At 34.2% G+C, this 27,839-nt stretch overlaps 1 protein-coding gene across 1 annotated transcript in view; it reads right to left on the minus strand.

The window, feature by feature from the left end:
• The window catches only part of LOC131854238 (inactive dipeptidyl peptidase 10-like), a 156,830-nt gene that overhangs the window by 97,044 nt on the left and 31,947 nt on the right, over window positions 1-27,839 (minus strand). The window contains exon 2 of the mRNA XM_059205369.1: window positions 1,297-1,504. Within this exon, the coding sequence (XP_059061352.1) occupies window positions 1,297-1,504 (208 nt within the window). The remainder of the gene's footprint in view (window positions 1-1,296; window positions 1,505-27,839) is intronic.

Consider the following 27,839-nt stretch of genomic DNA (forward strand, 5'->3'; position numbering starts at 1 on the left):
GTGTTATTTAATAAATAATGGTGTTATATAATTCTATTTACTTGCTATATAAATTGATTATAGTATAAATTATATATATATATAGTTTCTAAATATTTACAAGTCACCATTATTCATGTAATTAGATTGAATACACGGTTATAAAAACATGAGTCAGCAATTTTTGTAATATCAATCACAAAGGTCGATGTCCTAACACACGATAATTTAATATACACATATTTGCATTCAGATTAAGAAATATCTACACTAAATAGGTATACAAAAACAATTTATTAAACCTAAATTAAATTCGAAATTCAAACCAGCACATGTATAAAAAATGTGATAATGATAATGTGATGTGATAATCAAATATTCATTTAATAATTCAACAATTGCTACTTTAAAATCTTTACATAGTATAAAACAAAGTCTTCGCCGCTGTCTGTTTGTTTATATCTTCTAAATTACGGAACGGATTTTAATGCAATTAACAAAAATATTCGCAATAAACAGAGTGATTCAAGGGAAAGCTTGATAATGAGAGTATCGAACAAGATGGGAAATTTAAACACTTGTAATGCATCTATGCGAATTTTTGTTGGATCGTTAGTTAGATATAAAGTTGCATTTAAAATTCAAAATATAAGCATAAAAAACTTGTAATAATATTTAGCTAGTAAATTCAAAACATAGAATACGTATAAATATATATATTAATGTCAAATATGTAGACAATAGTTTCAATTCCTAATTTAATAACTATTCAGTTGATCAGCTTGAAATTTAATAAAATAAGGCAAATATAACTTCACTATTTACGTTTATAATGCACGCGTGTTTTATGAGCTGCTTTATATAACGAAAACCTGTGGGTACGACCAAGTGGGTTGAACAATTATATTACATATACAAGCTGATCCCGCGCCTTCGTCCGCGTGGAATTTAACTTTATTTTTCTAAAATAAAAGTAGCCTAACTCCTTATTCCATCAGCTACCTGCTAAAAACTGTCCCGTCAAAATCGATCCAGCCAGTTCAGAGATTAGCCGGAACAAACAGACTGACAGACAGTACAGACTATATTAATATGCATGTAGTAAAAAACGGTTATTTCAGTATTCCAAACAGATACTCCAATTTTATTAACATGTATAGAGGTACATAAAGTTCAATCCGCAATAAAAAGTAGGATCACAAAACACGTGTACAATAATATTTAGTTAATAAATTCAAATCGTAATTCAAAATAGAATAGAATAATTTCCGAAATTCAAATCTGTAGAATAAATTCCGAATAATTAAAAGCACTTACCTGTAAGCCAGGTGCCGTTAAATGGCTTATAGTGTTCTGTTAGGACATCGTGCAGAGTGGGTCGCCGACCGCGCACTCTGCCCCCATCACTGGCCGGTGTTAGCAGCGCTATGCTGAACACTATCAATCCGAGTACAGCCGCGATCACCAACAGGGCTATCAGTATACCCCGCCAGTTTCGTTGGGTAGGTGTTGCTGCTGCCAACTCCTATAACAAAAAATAATGGTCAGGTTCAAGTCGAACTTGTGTACTCTGGGTTCTGAAGAAGTAATAAAATCGTATTTTATTTATATGTATAGATTTAAATTTCTATTAATTCCAGATATTTTGTAGTTACCAGGCATTAGTAGACGCATCATAAAAGGTTAAACAAAAAAAAAATTAATCAAACATTCAATAAAACAGCAATAGGCAAGCCTATTCTTGATTGGATCTATAATCTGAATGAGAGAGAGTAAATTAAATAAAATCAAATGAAAAAAGAGAGAACAATATAAACTACTAGAAAGTACGGTAAATTAGGAAAATATCTATCACTAACTTTACCTCACAAAATGAATATAGAATATTTTTTATGTCGTATAAATTACTGAAGTATAATTCCCAGACAGAGCCTGTAGCTGTACAGGTTACAACTTACAACCTAGTTCAGACTCCAGACTCTCACAAGGAATACGTTGAAAGTTTAATCATAATTGCCACATGGCATTAAGCTCGCAAATTGTAAAATTATTAAGTGCAATAAAGAATAAATAAATAATTTATGTATATGTGTACAGTTACTTGTGACTAGTATATAAAGGTTACTATTATTATATAATAATTCTACTATTTCTTTGGTGGCCCCTAAAACGTATTTGAAACAAGATACCGCATTCTCAGCACCTACACTTATATCTCAGAAGTTCGACGCGCAAATTGCTGTAGGAGGCTCTAATCCCGGCTTATGTTATTGGACCTTGGTACTCCATTAAATCGAGCGGGATTGAGTAATGCTTTGTCGAGGAGCTTTGAACGAGATAAAGTATATCTATCCTTTTCTATCTGACAACGCACAGCCCACATATACTACGAGGGTAACAACGTTAAGGTAAGAAATTGGATATTTTGAAGAAGGTGACGTCGCCCCTCTGCTCAATTTCCCGTCCAATTCAAATGGGGATCGAAATTACGATGCCTGAGCCGAGGTTCGAACTCCTAACGGAGCCCGCAGACTAAAGTTGAATTCTTCAGGCAGCAGTTGGCCTTCAGTCCCTCCATAAGTTGCCCGCGGGTTTGCAGTGCTATCTGCACTGACTCTTTATCGTTCGGTGAAGCTGTAAAGGACAGCTACGGTCAAAGGCATCGGAAGAAAAACGTGATGACTGGAGCAAGTCAGTCATGAAGGGGAGATCTCGTAGAAAGAAGTGTAAACAGACCACCAGCCTGATGATATATCTAATCCAGGTAGATATTGTACAAAATTATTTTGTAGTGGGTATTTCAATGTTTTTTAGTCAAAGAGTAAGGAAAGGCAGTGTAATTTCAATACATGACTTCGTAGTCCTCCGAAATGACGACGCATGAGTACATGATGATGTCTCGGGTGCTGGTCAATAACGGTGATGGACAACTTCGGTGGTCTAGTAGTTTAGCATACCGCTTTACTTTTGATGATCGCGGGTTCGATTGCACGCACGGTACAAACATTTGTATTTATGTAGTATGATGTAGTGTATGTTTTATGTAAATTATGTACTTATGTATTTACAAAAAAGCATCTACGTATTTCTATTATGTTTTTATTCTATTTGTCGTTTAGTACAGATAACACAAGCTCTGCTTGGTTGATACTGTGTCATACAGGCATTTTACTTAATATAATGCAATTTTTATCTTTCAAACAAACAATCGCACCTATCAACGTTATATATTAGTATAGATTACAACGAGAACAGTAACCTACATTTGCCAATTAACGCAATGCCCCCAGCATCCCAAGAGTGGTTGCGATTGACAGATCAATTAGCAATTTTGGTTTGAATCGAGCCAAGCAGGACTGTTCTACTCATGTTGTGGATGCGGAATGATTTATTTCATTCAGATTGATGTAATAGCATATTCTGATTATAAAAATTGTATTAATTCCTATACATACTGTCTATTATTAATACTACTTAATAAAAGAGTGCTACACTTTTACTTAAAAGTTAAATTCCACGAGGACGAAGTCGCGGGTAAAAGCTAACGGACTAGATTTTTTGTCCATAATTAATGAACTTATTACGGCCGTAATCAATTTGTATTATTTTACCTATATTATAAAGAGTAATTGAATTTTAAATAGAAATACTTGCATATGCATAGACTTATATATGTTTACATATGTAGTATATAGACGAATTTCTTAGCATTTCATGGATTCACAGCCAGTTAGTCTATCGCGTCACCGAGAGGGAACTCCGAACAGTTCCCGGGACTTGTGACCCGGGTATAGGTTTAAGGATCTTGCCGACGTACATACGTCAACACTCACCTTCACCGCTGTGTTTCTCTCTGCCCTTGAAGTCGCAGCCACTGTACACTTAGATCTTATAAATTACGCAACGGATTTAATGCAGTTTTCAGCAACAGGTAGAGTGATTCAAAAGGAAGATTTGTACGTATAACACATGCATATATAGAAAACAAATTTAATAGAATTTTATTCTATTAAATTTGTCGAGTTTTCAGAATAGAAAATCATTTATTCAAATAAACTTACATTGAAGCACCTTTGAATAGTCATTACATTTTTTAATCTACCGCTCGTTCGGAAAGCTGTCTCATCATAAGAAGAACGAGCAACTTGCTTGTTGCTCTTTTAAATAATTTTATTATTACTTTACATTTTTAAGTTTAAGTGTGTGAATACAAACCACCAATTAGCACTAATTCAATTACATATTAGCAATACTCAAATAGAGAAAATATTGAATACATAACCAACTGGTTAAACATTTAATAAGAGGAAATCAGTCATAGTGATTAGAGCAGACCAGTCCCTACAAGCAGCACCCGTTCACGAGTATGACGGATGAGCCAGCCATCACTGCGCTCGACCATATTTTAGGGAGCCCAATGACCCGGCCCACCACGCCGCCACATGTCTGGACATTTTAGTGAGCATGACTACTCAAAACACTAGACTACGTCAAAGCTACTTACAATTAATGAAATATAAGTCCAAATGGGTTCGCTAATCCTATTTATGTGAAAGTTTACTGAGTATGCATGGACGTTCGTTACTCTTTCACTCAGAAACTACTGAACGGATTTTATTGAAACTTTACAGTAATATGGGCTTATACATCATAATATCATATGAGCTGTAAATTTCATGCAGGTTAAACCGCGGGCACAGCTAGTATACATAAATGGGTTTGGGATATCACACGGTGTTTTAAACCTGTAGCTCTACGACACAAGATAATTGTATACACCATATCCCGAGGAGACAAAAACCATCGCCCCTAAGAATATTCTTCATTCTTGTCCCTCACGGGTCTAGGTGGCAAACTTTGAAAATGGGCGAGCACAATAGATCTGTGCAGGTCACAGTGACAATAGCCCAAAACCAACAATAAAAATAAATACGATACAAGCCCTTTTTGCTTTAGGTATTGATATATAATTAACTCAAAAATACTCGACCGATTTTAAAAATTCTTTCACGTATTTCAGCGAGACTACATTGGACCATAATCTACACGGTCAGTACCGCGGGGCACAAATAGTGCGAAATATAGTAGCGGAATGCCTAGAATAGTAAATGAGGGCACATCAACGGTCGTTTCATTGAGGGTCCAGAGCTGAATAACTTCCATTATAAGCGAGGGGCGACCAACCGGCGCGCGGACTTTCCAATATTCATAAGCTTTATATAGGGTTGTCACCGACATGTCAATGTCACTTCAAATTGATTTATGTATTTGGAATGGAAAAGCTAACTTTATTGTTGGTAGTCAATCGTAACCGGCGACCCCAGTTGCCCCTCCGGTTGATTCTCCGTCCAATTCAAACGGGGATTGACATTATGACAGCCTGAGCCGAGGTTCGAACCCATAGCGGTGCTTTCAGTCTAAAGTCATATCTATTAGCCTTAATGGTAGGCACAGAATACCAGCGCCGTGACAGTTAGCTGTCACGGCATATGCTGAGTGTCAGCCATGTTGCCAACCATATTTAGAAATAATATAAGATAAATTATTGTAATTGTTCTAAGTGTGTATGTATGTATGTATATATGTATATGAGTGTGGGTGTGCATATGTGTATGTATGTATATATATATATGTGTAAAGTGTACAATTGTCAAATTTGTATATGTAAAAATGTTTTTACAACAATAAATGTCTTTCTTTCTTTCTTTCTTTCTTTCTTTCTTTCCTTCAGCCGTAATTCTTTCTGCGGGTTTGGAGTGCCATCTGCACTCGTTTCCTATCTTTCGGTGAAGCTATAAGACCAGCTGCGGCCAACAGGATTAGAATAGTTCGAAAAAAGTGTTAGTGTTCTTACTAATGGCGTCGTCTTTAGGGAGTTTCACCTAGAGAAAAAATACAATGTAGCTATTTTCTTCAGTATTCGTTCTATTTCTATTCAGATACATCGCCTCTCCCCTCACCCAAGCCCGATAGTAATGCTTTCAATCGAAATTTAGCCGTAGATATTTACTTTCCCCTCTGCTCGACTTACTCTATTATTACATTACAAATAAATATAAAGGTACTTTTTCGTTATTCTGAAAATTCTGTGATATAGAACAATAGCGATATTGTTTTTATTTATACATATTTCATAATGCTTTTATTAATGAAGTTACTCTCACACCTAGTAACAAATTAACTAAAGATTATCTGATTTTAATCTATTCTTAGCGTATATATATACACCACAATTGACGTAAACATTACACATTATAGATATTAAACAGATTTTATATACTCTGAATAAAAATTAGTAAGCAAATATAAAAGCTCATTCGCTTACAAACATAAAATTTGACTAATATTAGTCAAATTAAACGCGGAAGTTCATCAGTGTGGATGGATGTTTGTTACCCTTTCACGTAAAAACTACGGAATGGATTTTTAATGAAACATTACAATAATTTAGCTTATGTATCAAAATAAAACATAGTTGAAATTATTGTACATAATTTTTAATGTAATACATTATTATAAAATATTTAATGTAAACTTAAATTTATGTATGGTTATATTTGGTTTTATTGTACCATTTGACAGTGACAACCCTGGGTGGGACGAGCCCTCAATAGTCTACATTATATATTTTTTATTCCACCCCTAACCAACCCATCAAACGGAAGTGATTGGCAGTCAGCTCGTTAATTGGTGCGATTGTACGATTGTGAACTTCCTGGCTCTTACTGATTCCATTTCATATTTTTATTTCAAGAGCCATTATTATTTTCCTTTATAGGTAGGGAATTACCTATAATGAGTTGTAGAACACTATCTCATTTATTATCTCATAATATATTTTTTTTTCTGGATAATTCACATAACGCCATCGAGTTTAATGCTACTCAGAGCTTGTGTTTTGGTGTTAGACTACTGATATAAAGATGACCTTGGTGATCTAGTCTAGGCATCATCATCATCATCATGCCGATGATGATGATGATGCCGCGGGTTCGACTCCTCGCACAGTATACATTTGTATTCATTAGTATGATTATATTACACAAGAAAAAATGTATTTAAATATTTATATAAGTTGTATTGTATTGTATAAAAACATATTTATCATTTACAAACTCTACAATTTCATAATTGACGACCTCGGTGGTCTAGCGGTCTAGCACACCGCTTTACGTCCGATGTTCGCGGGTTCGATTGCTCGTACGGCACAAACATGTGTATTCATGAGTATGATTGTTTGTATCGTTCTGGGTGTTTTCTATGAACATTATGCATGTATTTGCGAAACAAAATTATCTATGTACTTGTATCAGTTATCTAATACCCGTAATACAAGCTTTAGCTAGCTTAACTTGGGACTAGATGGCGCTGTGTGAAATGTCCTGAGATTATTATTATTCTTATTATAAGCTTCTTTTTACATAGAAAGTGTATAAAAGCTTTTCGTATTGAAGCCCGTTTAAGTATATTATAAATGTAGTATGTACTATAGTCATGTAAGTAGCTTGTTGCGAAGTCTGCTCTTACAAAGTTACACTTCACAGGCTTTCAATGTCGCTGCTATTGTGGTGTGTGGCCGAGATTACACGAGGGTGTGTTCTGAATATTGAATGCACCCCGTACCTGCTGCCTGCCGCACCTACGGCTTTATTATATTGTATCAATTTCAAAAAGAATGCTCCAAATTCGGCGTTACTTCTTTACATCTTAATAATATTATAAACGCGAAAGTTTGTGAATATGGATGTTTGTTACTCTTTTACACAAAAACTATTGAACGGATCTTGATGAAACTTTACAATAATATAGCTTATGCGTTTAAATTTCATCAAAATGTGTTCCGTAGTTTTTGCGTGAAAGACTAAATGAAATTTTCATTGGACGACCACTAGTTTAGCATTATTGTTACAGATTTTCGCCAGAGTACTACTACAACGTTCTGTATCTCTACCTAAATATAGCTAGAATGCCACATGGCATTAAGCTTGCCTTTCATTATACAAAAAAAATACTTTGTGCAATGACTTGTGTTCAAAATACAGATAAGTTCTTAATAACATTGCAAGTAGATTTTCTATATCAACAAAGTTAGTTAACACTCAATAAAGGCTGCCATTAAAATGTCTTTAAATAGATTTCGCCAGTCTAAAATTATAGCGCAGGTCGACCGATCCACAAAGTCTAACGGATAAATTGCGATGCACATTTAGAATTTTAAAAATATAGCTGACCTTAGGGCTAATAATGCAAGAGTGAATACAGAGAAATTTTAAAATTTTATATTAGTCAGGCATGAAATGTATGACCTAAAACAAAATCGAGGTCAAGCTGAAGATTACACTGTGAATAAGTGTAGTAAACTAAACTACAACCGCTTACATACATGAACAGCTGTTCCATATCACGTTATCATGTGACATCTAAGATACTGCTCATCCGTTGTTCCTTATTTGGGGAAAGTTGATATTTTAACAGATTTCTTTATGTACTATAATACATCTACAAAAATATTCTGTATGCCAGGAAAAACATTAACAGTTTTAAAAAAGTAGGTGATTACACTAATAAAAGCTTACGCAATGTCAACAAACTAGTTTTACCTAAGTGCCGTTTGACGAAAGTCAGTAATTCGTTTTATGGAAATTGCGTTAGGTTTTACAACAAACTCCCAGAGTCTGTAGTCAATTTGCCAGAAAAAAATTCTAATGTGTCATAAAATAATTTGTTTGTAAAAAAGCTTATTATAAAATTGAAGAATTTATAAATGTTAATAATGTTTTTGTAGAAAATATCTAACTTAAAATTCATAGCTGGCAATGTTATCTGATTGAACAGAGAATAAGTGCGTAGCGGTTTCTATGTTGATTGTCGCATGCCTAATCCTTGTTGTTAATTAAATATAAGTAAATCAATATTTATTTAAAAGAGCAACACACAAGTTTCATGCTTATTCTTCTTGTGAAATGCATTCCGAATAAGCGGTAGAATAAAAAAAACTTGACTATTCAAAAGTGCTTATATTAAGTTTCATTGAATAAAGATTATTTCTATTTTTATTTCTATTAAAAGAACTAACAAGCTGACCTACCTGGTAGTAAATGGTAACGATCGCCTGTATTTATGAACAGCATTAAGTATATCACGTTATCATGTGAGACCCGTGATACCACTAATCTAGAAGACTAAGATGTCATGCCTCTAATCCAGTAAGTTCACTGCCTAATCTGCACTCTATAATTAAAACACAACTTATTAAGCAAGCTGCTTGGCGACTGAAGCGAGGCTGAGGTGAAGAGTCTCTGTATTGACTTTTTATAACTTAAGCTTGTAGAAATAGAAATAATCTTTATTTAAATAAACCTAATATGATCAGTTTTGAAAAGTCATATTTTTATATTATCTTTTTGTTTCGGAACGCAGACACATCACAAGAAGAATGAGCAAGAAACTTATGTGTTGATGTTTTAAATGTTGTCCAGAGGTACATTTTTAAGAATCGCCAAATATACACACTGCCAAAATAAATAGATAAGCAATAAAGTTGTTAGTTCGTCTGAATATTCCCTCACTTAAGATTAACACATAATTATGCTTTGATTATTTGTGAGGTATATTTAGAGCGTTATTGTATAAAGATATCATCTGTGTGGTATTAACCAGTGATATCGATCGAGGGCGAGGTAGAGGGGTGTAATGGGGGGTTTTCTAATAATAGTACCTCATCCCGGGCGGAGTTGGGATTGAATTCTGAATATCGATGCGCGAATCTGAGATAATGATTTACTTTGTAGCAATATAGTTAATGTAGGTTATGTTCTTGTTTTCAAAGTCATTATTTTATCATTATTACTGGCAGCCCGATTCGGCTTCGCACGAGTTCACAAGTACATATAAACCTTCCTCTTGAACCACTCTTTCTATTATTAAAAACTGTATTAGAACTCTATGCGTAGTTTAAAAGATATATGTAAGTGAAAAGACAGCGGAAAGCGGTGATGACGGCCTTTGTGGTGTAGCGGTTTAATTTTTAAGGTCACGGGTTCGATCCTCGCACATATAAATATTTGTCGGTTGTCGCCATAATTGTAAGAAGAAATTTGATTAGCACCGCCATCTTTCGCACACTACCATTCAGAAATAAATGTAGTGAGTGTAGTAGTTTTAGTTAACAGCAATCCCTTTTAGCTAAATATAATAATTCATAATAGTGGTCACCCAGTGGTAGAAATTTGACCATTGGACGACGTACGAATTTAAATTAATTCTGACTTCACATATTAATATTACGATTACTTTGGTAACAGCACCGAAACATACTTGGCAGTTATGTAGTAATGTGCGTAATTTTTAATGTATTTTTTACGCTAAAATAAAAAAAATATAGCGTCCTGCACTGCTTCTCTATATAAACTATAATTGTTCGAAATTTCATACTCCTCCGCAATTTGCGTTAAAAGGATACAAAGTTTTTGCTTGACGTATTGAAATATAGATATGTATGTTCAAATTTGATTTAAACTGCGTTATTAAATCATACCTAAAATAATATTGTATCATTACATATACTCGTAAGTACAATTTCAGTGGATTCTCTCACAGGTGGTTCAAATTATTATGTAGGTAGACCAATCGCCCACCTGTTGAATCCTAAGTTTACAGAGGCACTCGGTACAGTCCGCAGACAACGAGTAATTGTAGTTTGCCTCCAGGCAACGGTAAGGTACGTACTAATTAGCACGTAGAAATACAACATGACTTGATTAACTCAGAGACCGTTACCGTTGTATGTTGAGATATGGCAGCGAACTTATAGGGTTGATATATTATAGAATTTTATTTGTTCGCACAACTGCAAGGATTGGGAAGTCTAAGATTCTCTCGAGTTAAAAGATGTGACATACAGGGACTAGCGGAAAGTTTCGCAGTCAGCGCATGATGTGCCTCATTGGACCAGCCTCATGAATTGAAAGAATACAAACAATTTAAGAAAAAGAGGCATTAATTATTATTGTATAAAGTTTAATTAATTATAATTGGCAATCTATTACCAATTAGTGGTATTCGAAAAAGAAAAAATATCTTTTAATCTTAGTTCTTAAAGTGGTCCATAAAACTGACTCCATTGTAGTCTTGTAGTCATTTATGGGATGGATCTGCCAAATGGCTGCCCTGGACTCTGTTGAGTGCTGAGCTTTGAAGTTAATTGGGGATGACACTGTTATAAAACTAAACTTCAGAAGCTAGGACATCGACGCAAAGTGACCTGTCGGTGTTTTATAGTATACACTTTGTGTTCACTGGACCTGCCTACCAGATTAAATTATTAATCTTGCGTTCCCCTTTTATCACCAAACTACACGACGAATACTACGTCGTCCATAAATTCATAGATTAAGATCACACTGAGCGGTTCGTATCATCATTTTTAATACTTACTGCCAAACAGTGAAACACACTTCCAACTTTGTGTTCCCGGAGAAATATAACCCCGGTTCATCAAGTATATGATCAATAGATCTTCTGGGCAAGCGCGCTACATCATCATCATGAGAAGATGAGCTAAGACCAAACGCAAAACCAATTGACAATAAAAAAAAAGTTTTATGTAAGACGAACTTCAAAAATAAATCATATAAATAATTATTTGAAAATACACCGTACTAAATAAATATTGATATCACAGTTATTTTGTTCCTATTAATGCATGCCTGCATTTTGGTTGTGAGTTTATTTTTAATCGTTATGTTCTATTTATTTGACTGTACTCTAAGGGGCGTCTGTTTAACCCAGTTTTTTTTCTCACAAACCACCTATAAAATTTTGCTTGGACAGCTACCCTGCAGCTACATTTCTAGCATATTCCCGTATTTTATAAACATATTTAAAAAAATATTAGTTTCTACACACCTTCTCTATATAAACTATATGTGTTCGAAATACTGCATCTCTTACACTTTTTACGAAAATTGCTCCATCCATTCAATTTTCGTAAAAAGAGGTAAAGTTTGCGAGATTGTGGAATCTCCGGAAATACTGATCCGATTTTGAAAATTTTATTAGTCTTGGATAGCCCGTTATTGAGGAAGGTTATAGGCTATATGACATCATGCTACGACCAACAGAAGCGGAGCTGTAATGAAAAATAAAAATGTTGCAAAAAGTGGAAATTATTTTATTCGTTTGCTAGGCTCCGATACCACAGGACTAATTTGAAAAAATAAACCATTAGAGTGCTACATCATCGGTGATGTAGGATTCTAATGGTAAATTAAAGAACAGGCAACAGATAATTTTCAAAAACATTACGGATATGTTTGATGGTTGCTGAATCTCAGCGATCTTTGTCAATCTCTTTATTCAACTCACGACGGTGGCGGCCGGTAACTGGTGTTGATGGGTCCTCACATCCTACTCGAGGAGTGGACTCGATAGTCCGCGCCACCAGGGTCCTCAGCGACCCCAGCAACAAAAGCGAGTGGAGCATTTAGGCGGTTTTAGCCGATAAGAATCCGGCAGTACCCGTTTACCATTCTCCATAAGAACCTGGGTTAAACCCAGGTAAAGAAAAATCCGTATAAAAATTTGATAATTTAATCCAATATATGAAAATATACCACAAAAAATCTTATATCTCCTATTCTAAAGTTAAACAGAAATATTGAAGGGTGTGGTGCTAAAATTTATAATTTGATTTTTTTATGAAAAGCCGAGGCGGGCCACCAATATATTATATCTATACATATAAATAAAATTGCAGTGACTGTTTGTAACATTGAAATAACCGTTTCTTACTACATGCATATGAATACAAATACGGTACATACACCAAAATAACATTTTGTACAATTTTTGTCTGTTTGCCTGTCTGTTTGTTCCGGCTAATCTCTGAAATGGCTAGACCGATTTTGACGGGAGTTTTTTTGACAGGTAGCTGATGTAATAGGGAATAACTTAGGCTACTTTTATTTTAGAAAAATAAAGTCAAATTCCACGCGAACGAAGTCGCGGGAACAGCTGGTTATACATATAAATGGTACAAAGGTAGTAGGTACTATAGTTAAGTCCCCGACGCGGAGCCATTATGTTTTTCCGCCGGTAATTTATCTCCGGTACCTGTCTGGCGATGACCTGCGTTTGATCTATGTTTTCCCCTAGAAGGCGGGTTTGTCGCTGTTTTTAGAAATACAAGACTTATTCTCATTAACAGATTGCCTTGGTACAGACATGTCATTCAGAAGAGAGAAGAGAGGGTATTTAAAATGACCGTGAACCGTAAAGAAAGAGGAAGAGCGAAGAAAAAAGGAGAGTAAGCTCAAACTGATAGGCATCGGTGGAAGAAGATAGAATTTCTTTATGTAATTGGAATGGCAAAATCTGATAGCCCTGATGTTAAATGCTAACCGTCACCTATGTACATGAACAACACTTCGGATTTCATGGATTTATATTATTTTGTTTAATTTCGTTACTTTTAGAATATGTGTGACCACAAATATTCAATCTGAAAATCTGATCTCTGCTACTGAAAGCGTTACGACCAGGAAAGTTTTATTAAAGACAGAAGTATTGTCAATGGTGAATTGATCTCCATAAACACTCGACATGTCTACATTTCGCTGACTATCATAAACAATCTCTCAGATTAAATTGATTATGGATGTTTCCATCACCGGAAAGTTAGTTAGAAATGCTAATTGACATACAAAGATGGCGTCCACATTCGAGTTCGCGATCTAAATCTGAGCAGCAAACCACTACGCTACCACGCTTTCAGCATCATTAGCTTACAAATGTAAGTTCATGAGAATTCAGCGAATAAAGTCGTACATAGTCACTAGTATTAATCAGAGTTAGAATTTAATCCCGTGTATTATTATCACACTCCTGCATAACTCGTATAATTTATACATTAAACCGTTAACGTCATCCGCTTCCGGTAAATGCGGCCATTTTTTTAACGGAATAAATTCAAATTTGCACACCCTGTATAATTGTGTCATAAAGTGGGACGGTGTGGTATTTTTCATGTCGACTGTATAACCTATGACACGTAAGGTACAGACAACAAAAACAGTTAATATAATCCATTAACAAAATAAGTCACCAAACTAGAGACATCACACGTATTATGTGGAAAAGAGAAGGAAACATTGTATCGTCTCTAGCGCACACTGCTGTCGTCATGTGGGCATTAAGCTATGAACGGCCAGTGAGTACATTGGTAAGAGCCAATAATTAGGGAAACAAATAGTACATACGTCAAAATTTTTACTATTATAGGTGACTAGCAACACGTCCCTGCTTCGCATGCAGATATAGTTTTACAGATTCTTGAATTTATAGGTTTATTTTATGCTGTAACATGTATGTATTAGATATATAAACATTTCTCTTGAATTTGTTTGTTATTGTATGTATTGCTATTTGCATTAATTCATCGGCATTGGAAATACCGACAAGAAACTAATTTAATCAAAGAGAAACTTACCGTTCTATCGATCATTTGACATGTAAGCACGCCAAATTTCATGTTCACCATAACACAATGTCTATGACTACCTAATTTGAGAGAGCCGTGAAGATAGGTGTGTTCAGTGAAATTATTTCATATTTTACGTAGCGACAGTTGGCGAAGGCGGCGCCGTAACTTACGTCACGATCCGTTACCGGTCCGGGTCTGAACTTTACCGTTACACCCGTACGTGACCGGCCAACAGGACTCCGGTACATATACACACACATCACTGCCTCCATACAATTAAATAAAATTCAAGTGTCTGTTTGTGATTTCAAATTAACATCTTTTCACTAAATGCATATAAAGTACTTAAAAAGAAAGTATATACGGTACTCAGATCAATAAAATGTATTAAAAAAAATGTCATGCCAGTCTGTTTGCTCCTGCTAATCTTTGAAACGGCTGGATCGATTTTGACGGGACTTTCACTCACAGATAGCTAATGTTATAAGCAGTAACTTAGGCTACTTGTATTTTTTTTTTTATTAATTTTACAATAATTATAACTAAAGTTTCGCGCGTCGTAATAGGAACCTAGAACGAATAACGGTCGGAATTTAATTACTAATAGAGAAAGTCGTAACGCTTCCAGCTCAGGTTTCCGCACTTAATTATAGAGATCTCACACATGCTAATATTAGCGGAATTAACTGTTGAGTAACGAAATGATTTTCCTCAAAATAACTCCTAACTTGATAAAATAACTACTTAATGAATTATTTATTTCCAGCAGTTGTAAAATTAGTAGTCGTATTATATTAATGCTATAATAATATTTTATTTATGACATTTATTTATTTATTTTAACTTTAATGCACACAGTACTATATATAGTACAGTACATTTGGCGGACTTAACACCATGCGGCATTGTCTACCATAGGTGGTGCAGAGAATAAATAATTTATATTAAATTATTATTTGGACAATTTGATCCACACTCAACACTTCCTATGCCACGCTGTATTGGGTTGACTGGAAGAGATCTCTGTCAGCGATAAGTCCTCCTTTGTTAACATTATTTCCAATTACTATGTCTTAAAATGTATTTAAGTGCAATAAACAATATATATAATATTTTATATATATGTATTGTTTACTAAATATCTCTCTTTACCTAATATAAAATGAAATCGGTTCCGATGTCTGTTGGCTTAGATCTCTTAAACTATGATAATGCAGTTTTCAGCAATAGATAGAGTGATCCAAGAGAAATGTTTATATGTATGTATAAATGCATGTAACTCCGCGCGAAGTCAGAGCGGACAGCTAGTTACCTAAATAGAAATAAGAGGTACATCGTCATGTACCAAAACTCAATATGTGAACACTGAATCAAATATAATACCCACGGACAAGATTCCAGTTTACTGCTCCGCAGTTACGTGACTGCTAGCCCCTATCTAGAATTACATTAATACCGTACCGACTATGTGGAATTTCTTACCCATTTCTCTTCACCTATTCAGAAGCGATTATTTTTTAACAGCCTTAATTTGTCATAGCATTGCTTAATGTGACTTTTTTTACTTAATTCATCACGGCGGTGACCTGTCCAGTCCGGAGATCACGAACGAGCACTGGTAGTCTCTTACCAGCTAAAACCCCAAGCTCTACCTCTACCGCTTGCTCTATGTGCATTCTTCTGCAGCTCTGCTGACCCATCTGAATAGAGGGACCATTACTCATCTGCAGGACAAATAGCGCGGATATACACGCGGACCTTAGGGCTGCGATGTCGATGGTGAAGCAATTGCCTAGTGACATTAAACTTGACTAAGTTAATCAAGTTTAATGTCACTAGGTAATTGTTTAGATAAATAGCAAAGATTCTGGTATTTTTTAACACACCTTTACTTCCGATGGTCGGGTCTTCGATTCCTAGATACAAACATACGATTCCTCGATACAAACATTTATATCCCTGAGATTGATTGTTTGTGTCGGTACAAATTTGTTTGCCTGTCTGTTTATATCCTTTTACTCAACAGCTGATCAAAACATAGAAGTTACGATGAGGATGTAAATAGGATATATTTTATCTCAAAAATAATTATTGTAAAAAGTATTTGTAAAAATATAAGTAGTTTTTGCTATTTATTCCATATACATTAATAAATAATCCTTATTAAAATCACTTTAGGGTACAATATCGTATTCAATAGATATATTACGACTCCATTTTTCTTCCCAAACATCAAGTACATAATATGGGGGAGTTATGAATGACAGTTTGTACAACGCCGACGACCTGGAAACTACGAGGGTGGAGCTCTTTTGGGTGTAAAATCCATTTGGTTAATGATATGGGTCAAACATATTGTGTGAACAACATACATATAATATTATATCAATAACTATTTGATATACGAAAATATATATAGTGAAAGATATACAAAAATGTAAAAAAAAGTTATATAATATTAGTTACCCGCCCCGACTTCGCATGGGTGTACATGTATTATACATATAAACGTTCCTCTTGAATGTTCCACTGTATCTACTGCTAAAAGTGCTATATATAGTACTTATTTTAGTATATATCTACTGTTAAAATACGGTGCGTAATTTAAAAGATCTAAGCTAACAGACAACTGAGGCGAATTCATTTTACACTGTGTATATATAATATATATCTATATATTTCATGTGTAATACATATACATTAAATATATAATACGTTTCTTTAAAAAAAATAAAGTAAATCACACTATAATTAATCATATGAAAAATATAATATAATCATACAGTACCACGTCCATGAAAACAGATTCTTATTGGTATTAATAAAATAAAACATGTGAATACATATTTTATTTTATTTAAAGAGCCATTATTAAATATACTTTCATTCACTGTCTTTATTAAAGTTGTCTGAAATAAAAAAAAGCGTAATGATTATCACAGTTGTTATTGTTAACTAAAACACGTTATTTCATAAAAAAAATATAATAGAAAAATATAACAGATAATAAAGTATTTACTACATAATATTCACAAAAACTCTATGAAATAAACACGTCTATCTATGCATAGAGTAGGTACCTAATTCGACCACAGACAATGGTATACATTATGTAAATTTAAATACTTGTTTAATGTATGTATTATACGAGTGTGGTCAGCATAATAGTTGTGTTGATTGTTCGAGTAGTAAAACCATCGTTGAACGGTATATGGGAGCGCTGGGTCGCGTTACGCTCATCTCGAGTAGGGTTGGCAGGATAAGCCCTGAAAATATTCTAAACTAGCTGAACTGCGCATCTTCGTCTGTATCATACTTACTTGGCATTTATCATTATATTAGCTGTGTCCGTGGTTTCACTAGCTTTAAATTTCAATATAAAATACAGCCACGTGTTATTCTGATGCATAAGCTATATGACTGTAACGTTTCATCAAAATCCGTTCAGTAGTTTTTGTGTGAAAGAGTAAGAAACATCCATACTCACAAACTTTCGCGTTTATAATATTATATTAAGATTACGTCCAATTTACATAATGTTTTTATAATTGTTATTTTGATGTATAAGCTATAATGCTGTAAAGTTTCGTTAAAATTTGTCCATTAGATTTTGCGTGAAGGAGTAAGTTGAAGTTAGAGAATTTAATAAGAGATCCATCCACCAACAAAACGCCTACATAATCTAGATATACCCTTAAAATAATTATAGGGACAATAACACCTGTACACAATAGATGCTACAGACAGAAGCTGAAGAAACGGTGGCTAACGTAATCCTGGAGTGCGCAGCAGTGGCCACATAACGAAAACAAAACCTCGGAACGGTGAGCTCTACACGCATCCGTGAAAACGGAAGAAGCATACAATAGAATAGAATAATAGAAAGAAAATCATTTATTCAAATAAACTTAATTTAAGCACTTTTGAATAGAAACAATTTGTTTGTTTTCTCTGCGCTTTTCACAAGAAGGAGCAAGAAACTTGTGTGGCTTTTAAATACCTTGTAAGTTTACATTTACAAGTCGTGTGAATACAAACTACCAACAAGCACTAATTTTTGGGTCAAATATAAATATGCAATAAGAATACAGCGATAAGAGCACAACGGCGTTTCACGTATGAGAGGACCTAATTGCGGAGACTGGACATTTTAGTGAGATGTCCACACGACCATGTCACAATACAATACAATACAAGAAATCCATCCATACTCACGAACTTCCGCGTTTGTAATATTAGTACGATAATTATAATAATAATAATAATGTCAGGATAATTCACACAGCGCCGCAGCAGTTCACGAGACTCTAGATCCGGGTGGTTTAAGGAGCTCCTTGCCGATGTAGGTATGTCAACACGGCCCGGACAAATCTGGTAAGAGTCTGCTAGTATAGCTTTATATACACGTTCTAGTATAGAACCAGCTAAAGTTATAGATAGGCTAAGATTTTTTTAAAATTGTGTCTAGAGGTTAGCACACTACTTTACTTCTAATGGTCATTGGGGTCGATTTCTCCCATGGTTCAAACGTTGTAGTCATGTGTTTGTTTGTTTTTATTTACAAAAAAAAAATCTATGAATATATCGATTTTTTTCAGACAGCGCCATCTAGTCTCAAACTAAGCTATTGCTTGATTGTCTTGAGGTATTATATTATTACATGCAATAATTATTATCATTACATTCATCAATTTCTCTTTTTATTTGGGATTCCAATTAAGGAGCCTTTTATAATCTTATTCTATTGAAAAACTATGCGAACTGTTAAAAAATTTGTCTCCGTGGTAACCCTCCGCTACATTGTAGTCCTTATATGTAAGTAGCTAGCGCTGAAGTTATAAAAACTCCATTACATTTTATATAAAGCGTGCTGTTGGACTATTCGCAATTTTAGTGGACTCGTGTTATCCGGCAGCTGGTTAACCGTTACGTCGACAATAAAAACAATTGTATCTATGTAAAATTTATTTTGAAACTTGAAAGCAGACACACGTGTAATATAATAGTCATTTTTATTTAATGTTGTAACTAATCCTGAATAACGTTTAGATTATATATATTTAAGTTTGTTATTGTCCAATCTTATTAGTTTATAATCTTATTATTATCAATTTTTATGTTTACTTTGTTAGTTGTAGTTTAAAACTTAACTTAATATGCTATCGTCGTCGTTGATCTCATATTGTATTATTTTACTGATAAAGGCTATAACAGAATAGCAGAGAGGGTGGACTCACTGCCCTCACTGAGTTATAGACCGTTTTGTCTCATTCATTAGTTTTAAATTATATTATTGTATGGGCAACAGTTGTATTGTGTGAAAAGTTTTTGTTTGAGACAACTAAAGATTATTATTATTATTTTATTATAGGATCTATGAGACTACACATGTATCTACTTTGTAACTTCAAAATGTAATATAATAGCTGTACCCGCGGTTTTACGCGGTTTTTGCGTGTAATTCATAGACTATGTGTTATTCTGGTGTATAAGCTACATTATTTTAAACATCCATCAAAATTAGTTCAGTAGTTTTTGCGTGAAAAAGTAACAAACGTCCATACTTTTGTGTTTATAAAATAATTAAGGTTAGATTTGTAATTAGTGTACACAATTCACACAGCGTCATCTAGTACGAAGGTAAGCAGAGATTGTGTTAAGGGTATTAGACAAATGATATAAATACTTAAATACATAATACACACAAAAAACCCAGACAGACACAAATAATTATATTCATGACCGTTCGAGGAATTGAACCCGGGACCATGGGAAATGAACCGGTATGCCAAACCACTCTGTTTTAGTGGCTAGAGGTTGTCAAATCTATACATATAAATAAAAATTTGAGTATCTGTTTGTAATATTGAAATAACCGTTTTTTACTACATATTAATATAAATACGGTACATACACCAAAATATTTTTTTTATAATGTTTGTCTTTCTTTCGGTTTGTTTGTTCCGGCTAATCTCGGAAATGGTTGGACCGATTTCGTCGGGACTTTTTTTGGCAGGTAGCTGATGTAATAAGGAGTAACTTAGGCTACTTTTGTTTTAGAAATAATCTATCATTTTAGTAAAATTAAGTTAAATTTCACGCGGACGAAGTTGCGAGTAGATATGATGAAATAAAATAGAACAAAATGGTAATGGTAAGCTACATGTATCAATATGTAGTTTAATGTATTTTAGAGTAGCTGCCCTGACAGATGTTGTCTCAGTGAAAGCGAGTCGAAACATGTTAAAATGATATCTTCAAATATTTCCCAATTTTTCTGTGCAATTTTCTTTTTAATCTTAATCTTCAGATAGTATAGTACAAGACGCCGTCGATGTCTGTTCGTTTATATCTTTTAAATTACCAAATAGATTCTAATGCAGTTTTCAGCAATGGATAGAGTGATTCAAGAGGAAGGTTTATATGTATAATACATGCGTGTTATAGTATAAAATAAGCCGAGAAAATCAAAGATTTGTAATGCATCCGTGCAAAGCATGCGGACTGGTCGTCAGTTGTATAACAAAACGTAGATAAAAGTCGAGCTTCAAATATATTTCTATGTATATCATGTATGTATATGAAGATAGATGTACCTGTAAGTACATGTAAGAGTTGTCTAGTACCCATACCAATCTCTGCTTGCTTAGAGATTAGATGATCTTATGTGGATTGTTATATTATTATTATTATTATTCACTAGAGACTGATAATCCTATCTCATATACTCTTATTAAGATATTGAAACCCCATAAATCACGTTTGCGTTGAAATAATCTAATACATGATCTATATTGATATCGGAAGTAATCCCCAACTCCCTGGTCTATGATACCCCACTGCTCGGGGCTTTAGTAATTAAATTTGTTTGTGTTATCGCTAGCTCCGGATATAGATGGCGCTGGAAGCAAGCACCAACGCCAAAGCAGTATTAATTATTAAAATTACCCGCAGTTGTAATATTGTGAAACTAGATGACGCTAGCGGCGCACTCGTCCCCACTAATACTACTTTACCGATTTTAGAACGCCATCTTATAATGCAGATTCTTGTTGTTGAGTATTCATTCCGAAACCGTTGAAGTGAAAGGTTAACAGTAGATTCCAAAGTTTGTTACATTATATTCGAAGATTGGTATTTAGATATAATTATTGCAGACAAATTCCAATAAAATTCAACGTATCCTATAATTGTTTAAATGAATTTGATTAAAGAAACTAGATAATTAAATATAATGATTATACCTACATTTATTAATATTTACATTGGAAACTTTAGAATTAAAATCAAAACGTGAATAAATAACTATATATATATCTGTAATGTGTTTAACTCTTTGTTATCAGAAGTGGTATATATTCACGCTTGTTGGTCATCATGGGACGAAAACACAAACGCACCCGGGCACCGTCTACGAGTTCGAGCACGTCAGTAACGATCGAATCTGATTCTTCAAGCACTGGCCGTAAAAGAAACCGTCGCAAACGAAGTAGAAGGCATCGCCGCAAGAGGTCACCAACCTGTATTGTCTTCAGTAATCTGAATTTGACCCACTAGTGGATGATGTAGATATATTGAGGCTAATGCTCGTGCTTTTGGGTGGGCTAATAGTATGATCAAATTCCAAGCATTGCAAAAATTAAGAAATACTGCTAAAACATGGTTAGATTCCCTGCAAAAAAATGAAACCTCATGGACTACTTGGCGTTGGAAAAATTGGCGTGATAGATTATCAGATACTTTTCAAACCAAGCGGAATATGTATGCGTTACTGAAAGATCTGATCGAAACTAAACCATTACATAATCAATCTTTATACGAATTTTATTTCACTCAAAAAGGGAAAATAGATAGGTTACAGTTAGAGTTTGGAGATCGAGACATTATATCAATTATAGTAGGATATAGGAGATCCCAATATTAATACAGCGGCAGACGCAGGTAGCTTTCGTTATTGTGATGACCTAGCCTCATTTTTACACGGTAAAATTTATACAGTATCTCTTGGCCCTGACAAGAATATGCCAGAAAAATCGGTTACAAAACCTGCAAATAGACACACATCCAATGCAGTATCCAGTGTAGATAACAAATCAGATTCTATAAAACCTCACCGTCCTACTAGTATTGACCGATTTTAATAACTGGTCTTGTTTTCGTTGTGGTGAAGTAGGCCATAAACGAACTAAATGTTTTAAAGATAATGTTTCCTGCACTTCATGTGGAAAGTTTGGACATTTAGAAAAAGCTTGTAAAACTAAAGTAAAACCCAAGTTAGAAACTGAAGTAAAAATGATAAATGAAAGTGAAAATAAACAAAAATTTTATAAAAAAGTCTTAGTTAATAATTGGGAATGTGAGGCTTTCTTTGATATGGGTAGTGATTGCTCTTTAATTACCAGTGCTTTAGTTGAACAATATAAATTGAAAACCTTTTCCTTAAATTCTCCGCTAGTTGGGTTCACTACCAACACATCCACTCAAGTTTCTAAAGCGGTGGCAGTCACACTAAAGGTTGATAATGTTGAACTAGTAATAGTAATGTATGTAATAGAGTCTTAGGGGATGCAATATATTAATAGGTCGTAACTTTACGGAAGATAGTTCTATCATGTATACTCGTATAGGAAGTTCATTGACTTTCAAATCAGCGGAAACTTTAAATATATTTAACCTCAACTCGAGTACAAAAAGGAAAGTACCCTACGAATATGAGAACATTTTGAATTCAATAATTTCAAAATACCCACGTTGCGTTTCGGATGATTTGTCCACTTTGGGAAAACCAATAGCGTTGAATTGGAAATAGTGCTCACTTCTTCAAAACCTGTTTTTTACAGGCCATATAGAATGGCTGAAGCTGAAAAGAGAATCACGCGAGAAATTACAGATGACTTACTTAAAAATGGGATAATTAGACCTAGTAACTCCGCATACGCAAGCCCTGCTTTATTAGTGGACAAATCATCTGGAGCAAGACGACTATGTATTGATTATCGTCAATTAAATAAAATTACTATTAAAGAAAAATACACTATGCCTATGATTGAGGACTTAATTGACAGACTACGTGACTGTAAATTCTTCACATCTTTAGATTTAAAGAGTGGGTATCACCTTTTTAAACCGGACTCCATTCACAAAACTGCATTCATTACACCGGATGGACACTTTGAATTTTTAAGAATGCCATTCGGGTTAAGTAATGGTCCAGCTATTTTCCAGAGATTAATGAATACAATTTTGGGGAATTTACGTTTTGGAAAAGTAATTTGTTACATGGACGATTTACTCGTCGCAACTGAGACTTTAGAAGAGAATATAACGTGTTTAGAAAAAGTACTTGAAATTCTACAAAATAATGGGTTAACAATTAACATTGAAAAATGCTCTTTCTTTCAAAATAGTATTACATTCCTAGGATATGATATTTCTGAAGATAAGATTTGTCCGAGTTCAAAAAATTAAAGGCAATTGAAAATTCCCTACACCTAAGACCGTACATCAATTACGCCAAGTCTTGGGATTAATAAACTATTTCAGAAAGTTTATCAGGAAATGTGCACTTCTGTGTAGTCCATTAACCAGTTTGTTAAAGAAAAATGCAGTTTGGGAATGGGGCCCTCAACAGGAACAAGCTGTAAATGATATTAAAAAGTCTCTTATTAATAATGCTGTTTTGAAAATCTTTAATCCTAATTTACCAATTAATTTATATACAGATGCTAGTCGCGAGGGGGTAGGTTGCATAATGACTCAAGTTACAAACGATGGTGAAAAACCAGTTCATTTTTATAGTCGACAAACAAGTAGTGATGAAAAACGATACCATTCCTTTGAGCTTGAATTATTAGCAGTTGTGTTTACAAAAATTTCGGCATTATCTGCTTGGTACGGAATTTAAAATTATTACGGACTGTAATGCAGTGAGATACGCCTTAACTAAAAAAGAGATAATTCCACGGATAGGGAGGTGGGTTTTACAGACGCAGGAATTTAATTTTGAGATAGTACATAGACCAGGCACTCAAATGCAACATGTAGACGCACTTAGTCGCAATCCAGTTCAAAAGGATGTTTTCGTAGACTCTGATAATGTTATGTCCATAACAGAAGGTGATTGGACGTCTGTCCAATTACAAGACCCGAACATTTGTAGCATTAGAGAAATATTATTATCAGGGGAGGCCGAGACAAATAAACCTATTTTTAATCAATACGAATTACTCGGAAATAAAGTGTACCGAAGAACAGAGTATGGTAGGCGATGGTTGGTACCTAAACGGTGTGTCTGGCAAATAATTAGAGCTAACCATGACGACATAGGACATTTTGCAGTAGATAAGACATTAGAAAGGATAAAATCTAAATATTGGTTCCCTCACTGTAAAAGAACAGTTTCTAAATATATTAAAAACTGCTTGAATTGCATCTATTATAAAAACATCCATGGAAAAAAACCCGGTAAGTTATACCCAATCCCTGCCATTCCATACGCTACACTTAGATCATGTAGGGCCTTTTGTAAAATCTACATATAAAAATTCATACATTTTAGTTATTGTCGATTCGTTCACAAAATTTGAAGCTGTTAGAAATACGAAATCTCAAGTTGTCATAAATGAGCTCAATAAAATATTTAAAGTATTCGGAAATTAAACGACTGATTAGTGATGCGGGAAGTGCTTTTACTTCTAAATGCCTTTTGTACTGAAAGGAATATTAGAAATCATGTAAATGCACGCTCAAATGGTGTGAGCGATATAACCTGACCATTTTAGAGGCATTGCGGAGTTTGGGTGCAAACACTGATAATAATAAATGGGATCAACAAATCACTAGCATACAACAGGGAATAAATAGCAGGATTAATAAAACCACGTCTGCCATCCCTAGTGAGATACCGAATTCGTACGAATAGCGATGGTATTATTGATGACAGTACAGAATTACCGGTTGACCTCACGGCATTGAGAAACAAAGTAGACACGAATATACAAAAAGATGCAAAAAGACAAAAAGAGATCTTTGATGCGAAAAGAAAAGAAGCTCCTTTATACAGCATTGGTGACTTGGTGGTAATCAAAGTACCAAGCTGTTCAAATAACGGGCAGAGCACTAAACTTATGCCGCTTTACAAGGGTCCCTTTCAAATTACGGAAGTACTCGGACATGATAGATACAAAATCGCTGATATGAGAGGATCGGAACGAACTTCAAAGCGTTATGAAGGTATTTCATGTGCAGAAAACATGAAACCGTGGATACGTATATCGGACGTTGAAGAACCGAATGTTATCAACATTTAAGGTGGTATATAATTATGTTCCATTCCTGAACATCTTGATTATTATTATTGCCTAATTTTATTTTCTTTATACTTGCACAAACACATATAATATGTCATATATAGTCAAATGCATTCTCTTCGAACGCCTAATTCCTGCAGTGAGGGGATAGTATGTATGCGGAGATCCAAAAGTGAACACCGTAGTACACATGGCGATACAAGCTGAGATGATCTGGAATCAAAGTCAAGCCATGGCGGGATTAGTTGGCCGCCGATGGAATAACTACTTTCGCTGCTACCTGGCTCTCTGCAGGATGTTTGAGCAATCGTGGGCATTAATAAAAAGTTAAAAGAATATTTATATTACCGGTTACATGAATAAAACTATCAAATAATGGTTATAATTTGTTCTCAGATCATGCATCAGACTTTAACGCTGTCCGAGGACGAACGCGTTAGCAGGATGACCGAATGTTATCGCTAGCTCCGGATATAGATGGCGCTGGAAGCAAGCACCAACGCCAAAGCAGTATTAATTATTAAAATTCCGCAGTTGTAATATTGTGAAACTAGATGACGCTAGCGGCGCACTCGTCCCCACTAATACTACTTTACCGATTTTAGAACGCCATCTTATAATGCAGATTCTTGTTGTTGAGTATTCATTCCGAAACCGTTGAAGTGAAAGGTTAACAGTAGATTCCAAAGTTTGTTACATTATATTCGAAGATTGGTATTTAGATATAATTATTGCAGACAAATTCCAATAAAATTCAACGTATCCTATAATTGTTTAAATGAATTTGATTAAAGAAACTAGATAATTAAATATAATGATTATACCTACATTTATTAATATTTACATTGGAAACTTTAGAATTAAAATCAAAACGTGAATAAATAACTATATATATATCTGTAATGTGTTTAACTCTTTGTTATTTGTCCCCATTTTAACCGACTGCAAAAAAGAGGTTCTCAATTCGGATGCATTTTTAATTTGTCGTCTGTCTCCATTTTGAACCTACTCCAAAAGTTGAGAAGTTTCTCAATGCTGCTGCATTTTATTATTGCTTGTTATGTCATACTCTGTCATTTATAAACTGATTTAAAATTTACTTTTTTTAGTTCATAGAGTATATATTCTAATTGGAACAATGGATATGGAGTAACTTAGGCTACTTTGAGTTTACAAATTTTATTTATGTCCATAAAAAAGAAGTTAAATAACAACGTCGGGGCTAACAGTTAGTATATAATTGTACAACAATGCACGTGTCACGTTGAATTCATATACCGTTCAAGTAGTGAAAGAATTTTTGAAATCGTCTGTGTTTCTTATTATTATTATTATTATTGTAACAAAATCCTATATGTTACAGTTGCTTAAAAAAACTTGCTGTAAATTAAAAAAAAGTTTAAAACGTGCATTACATACGTAAGATGTTCAAATCAGGATAATTCTTTTATCTGTGGTCGCTTTAGATATCTGTGCGACTGTATGAGTACTAAATTTCCTTTGTACAATGTTGTAATCCAGAATATTACGGGCAATAAAACTACGACGGAGCGGATGTATACTAAGTTGGTAGTGGATTGCATTAAATTCTAAGATATCCTGATAATATTTAATGACTGGTACAACGTCGTCGTTTCTTTTATTACCATTCTGTATTGTACCTTAACGGAATAGAAATAAAATATAATCTTTGAAATAACTACGGTGTTCTCATCTACGGTTGGGAGCACCACAATATTACTTACTTCCATCCGACGTAATTCAAAATTGAGCCAGAATCATTGGTAATTAACGTTTTTGTTACAGACTCTTATTTGAGTGATTGCATCCCTGTGCATTTTCTACTGCATATATCACGGAGAGTGTTCTGAGTAATTGTTTGAGTTATTACCAATTGCTGAATTTCACCATCGCACTACCCACCAGAAACTAAAATAGTATATTGATCATCTCGATTGTTGGCCGTCTTCCACCTTAACCACATTGTGGAATCACCTTCCAGCAATAGTATTTCCGAATCGATACGATACTGAAACCTTCAAGAGCTTATTCCTTCTTAAAAGGTCCTT

The sequence above is a fragment of the Achroia grisella genome, unplaced genomic scaffold (genome assembly GCF_030625045.1).
Source record: "Achroia grisella isolate CSIRO2021 unplaced genomic scaffold, CSIRO_AGI_Agris_v1 utg971, whole genome shotgun sequence".
Classification (NCBI taxonomy): domain Eukaryota; kingdom Metazoa; phylum Arthropoda; class Insecta; order Lepidoptera; family Pyralidae; genus Achroia; species Achroia grisella.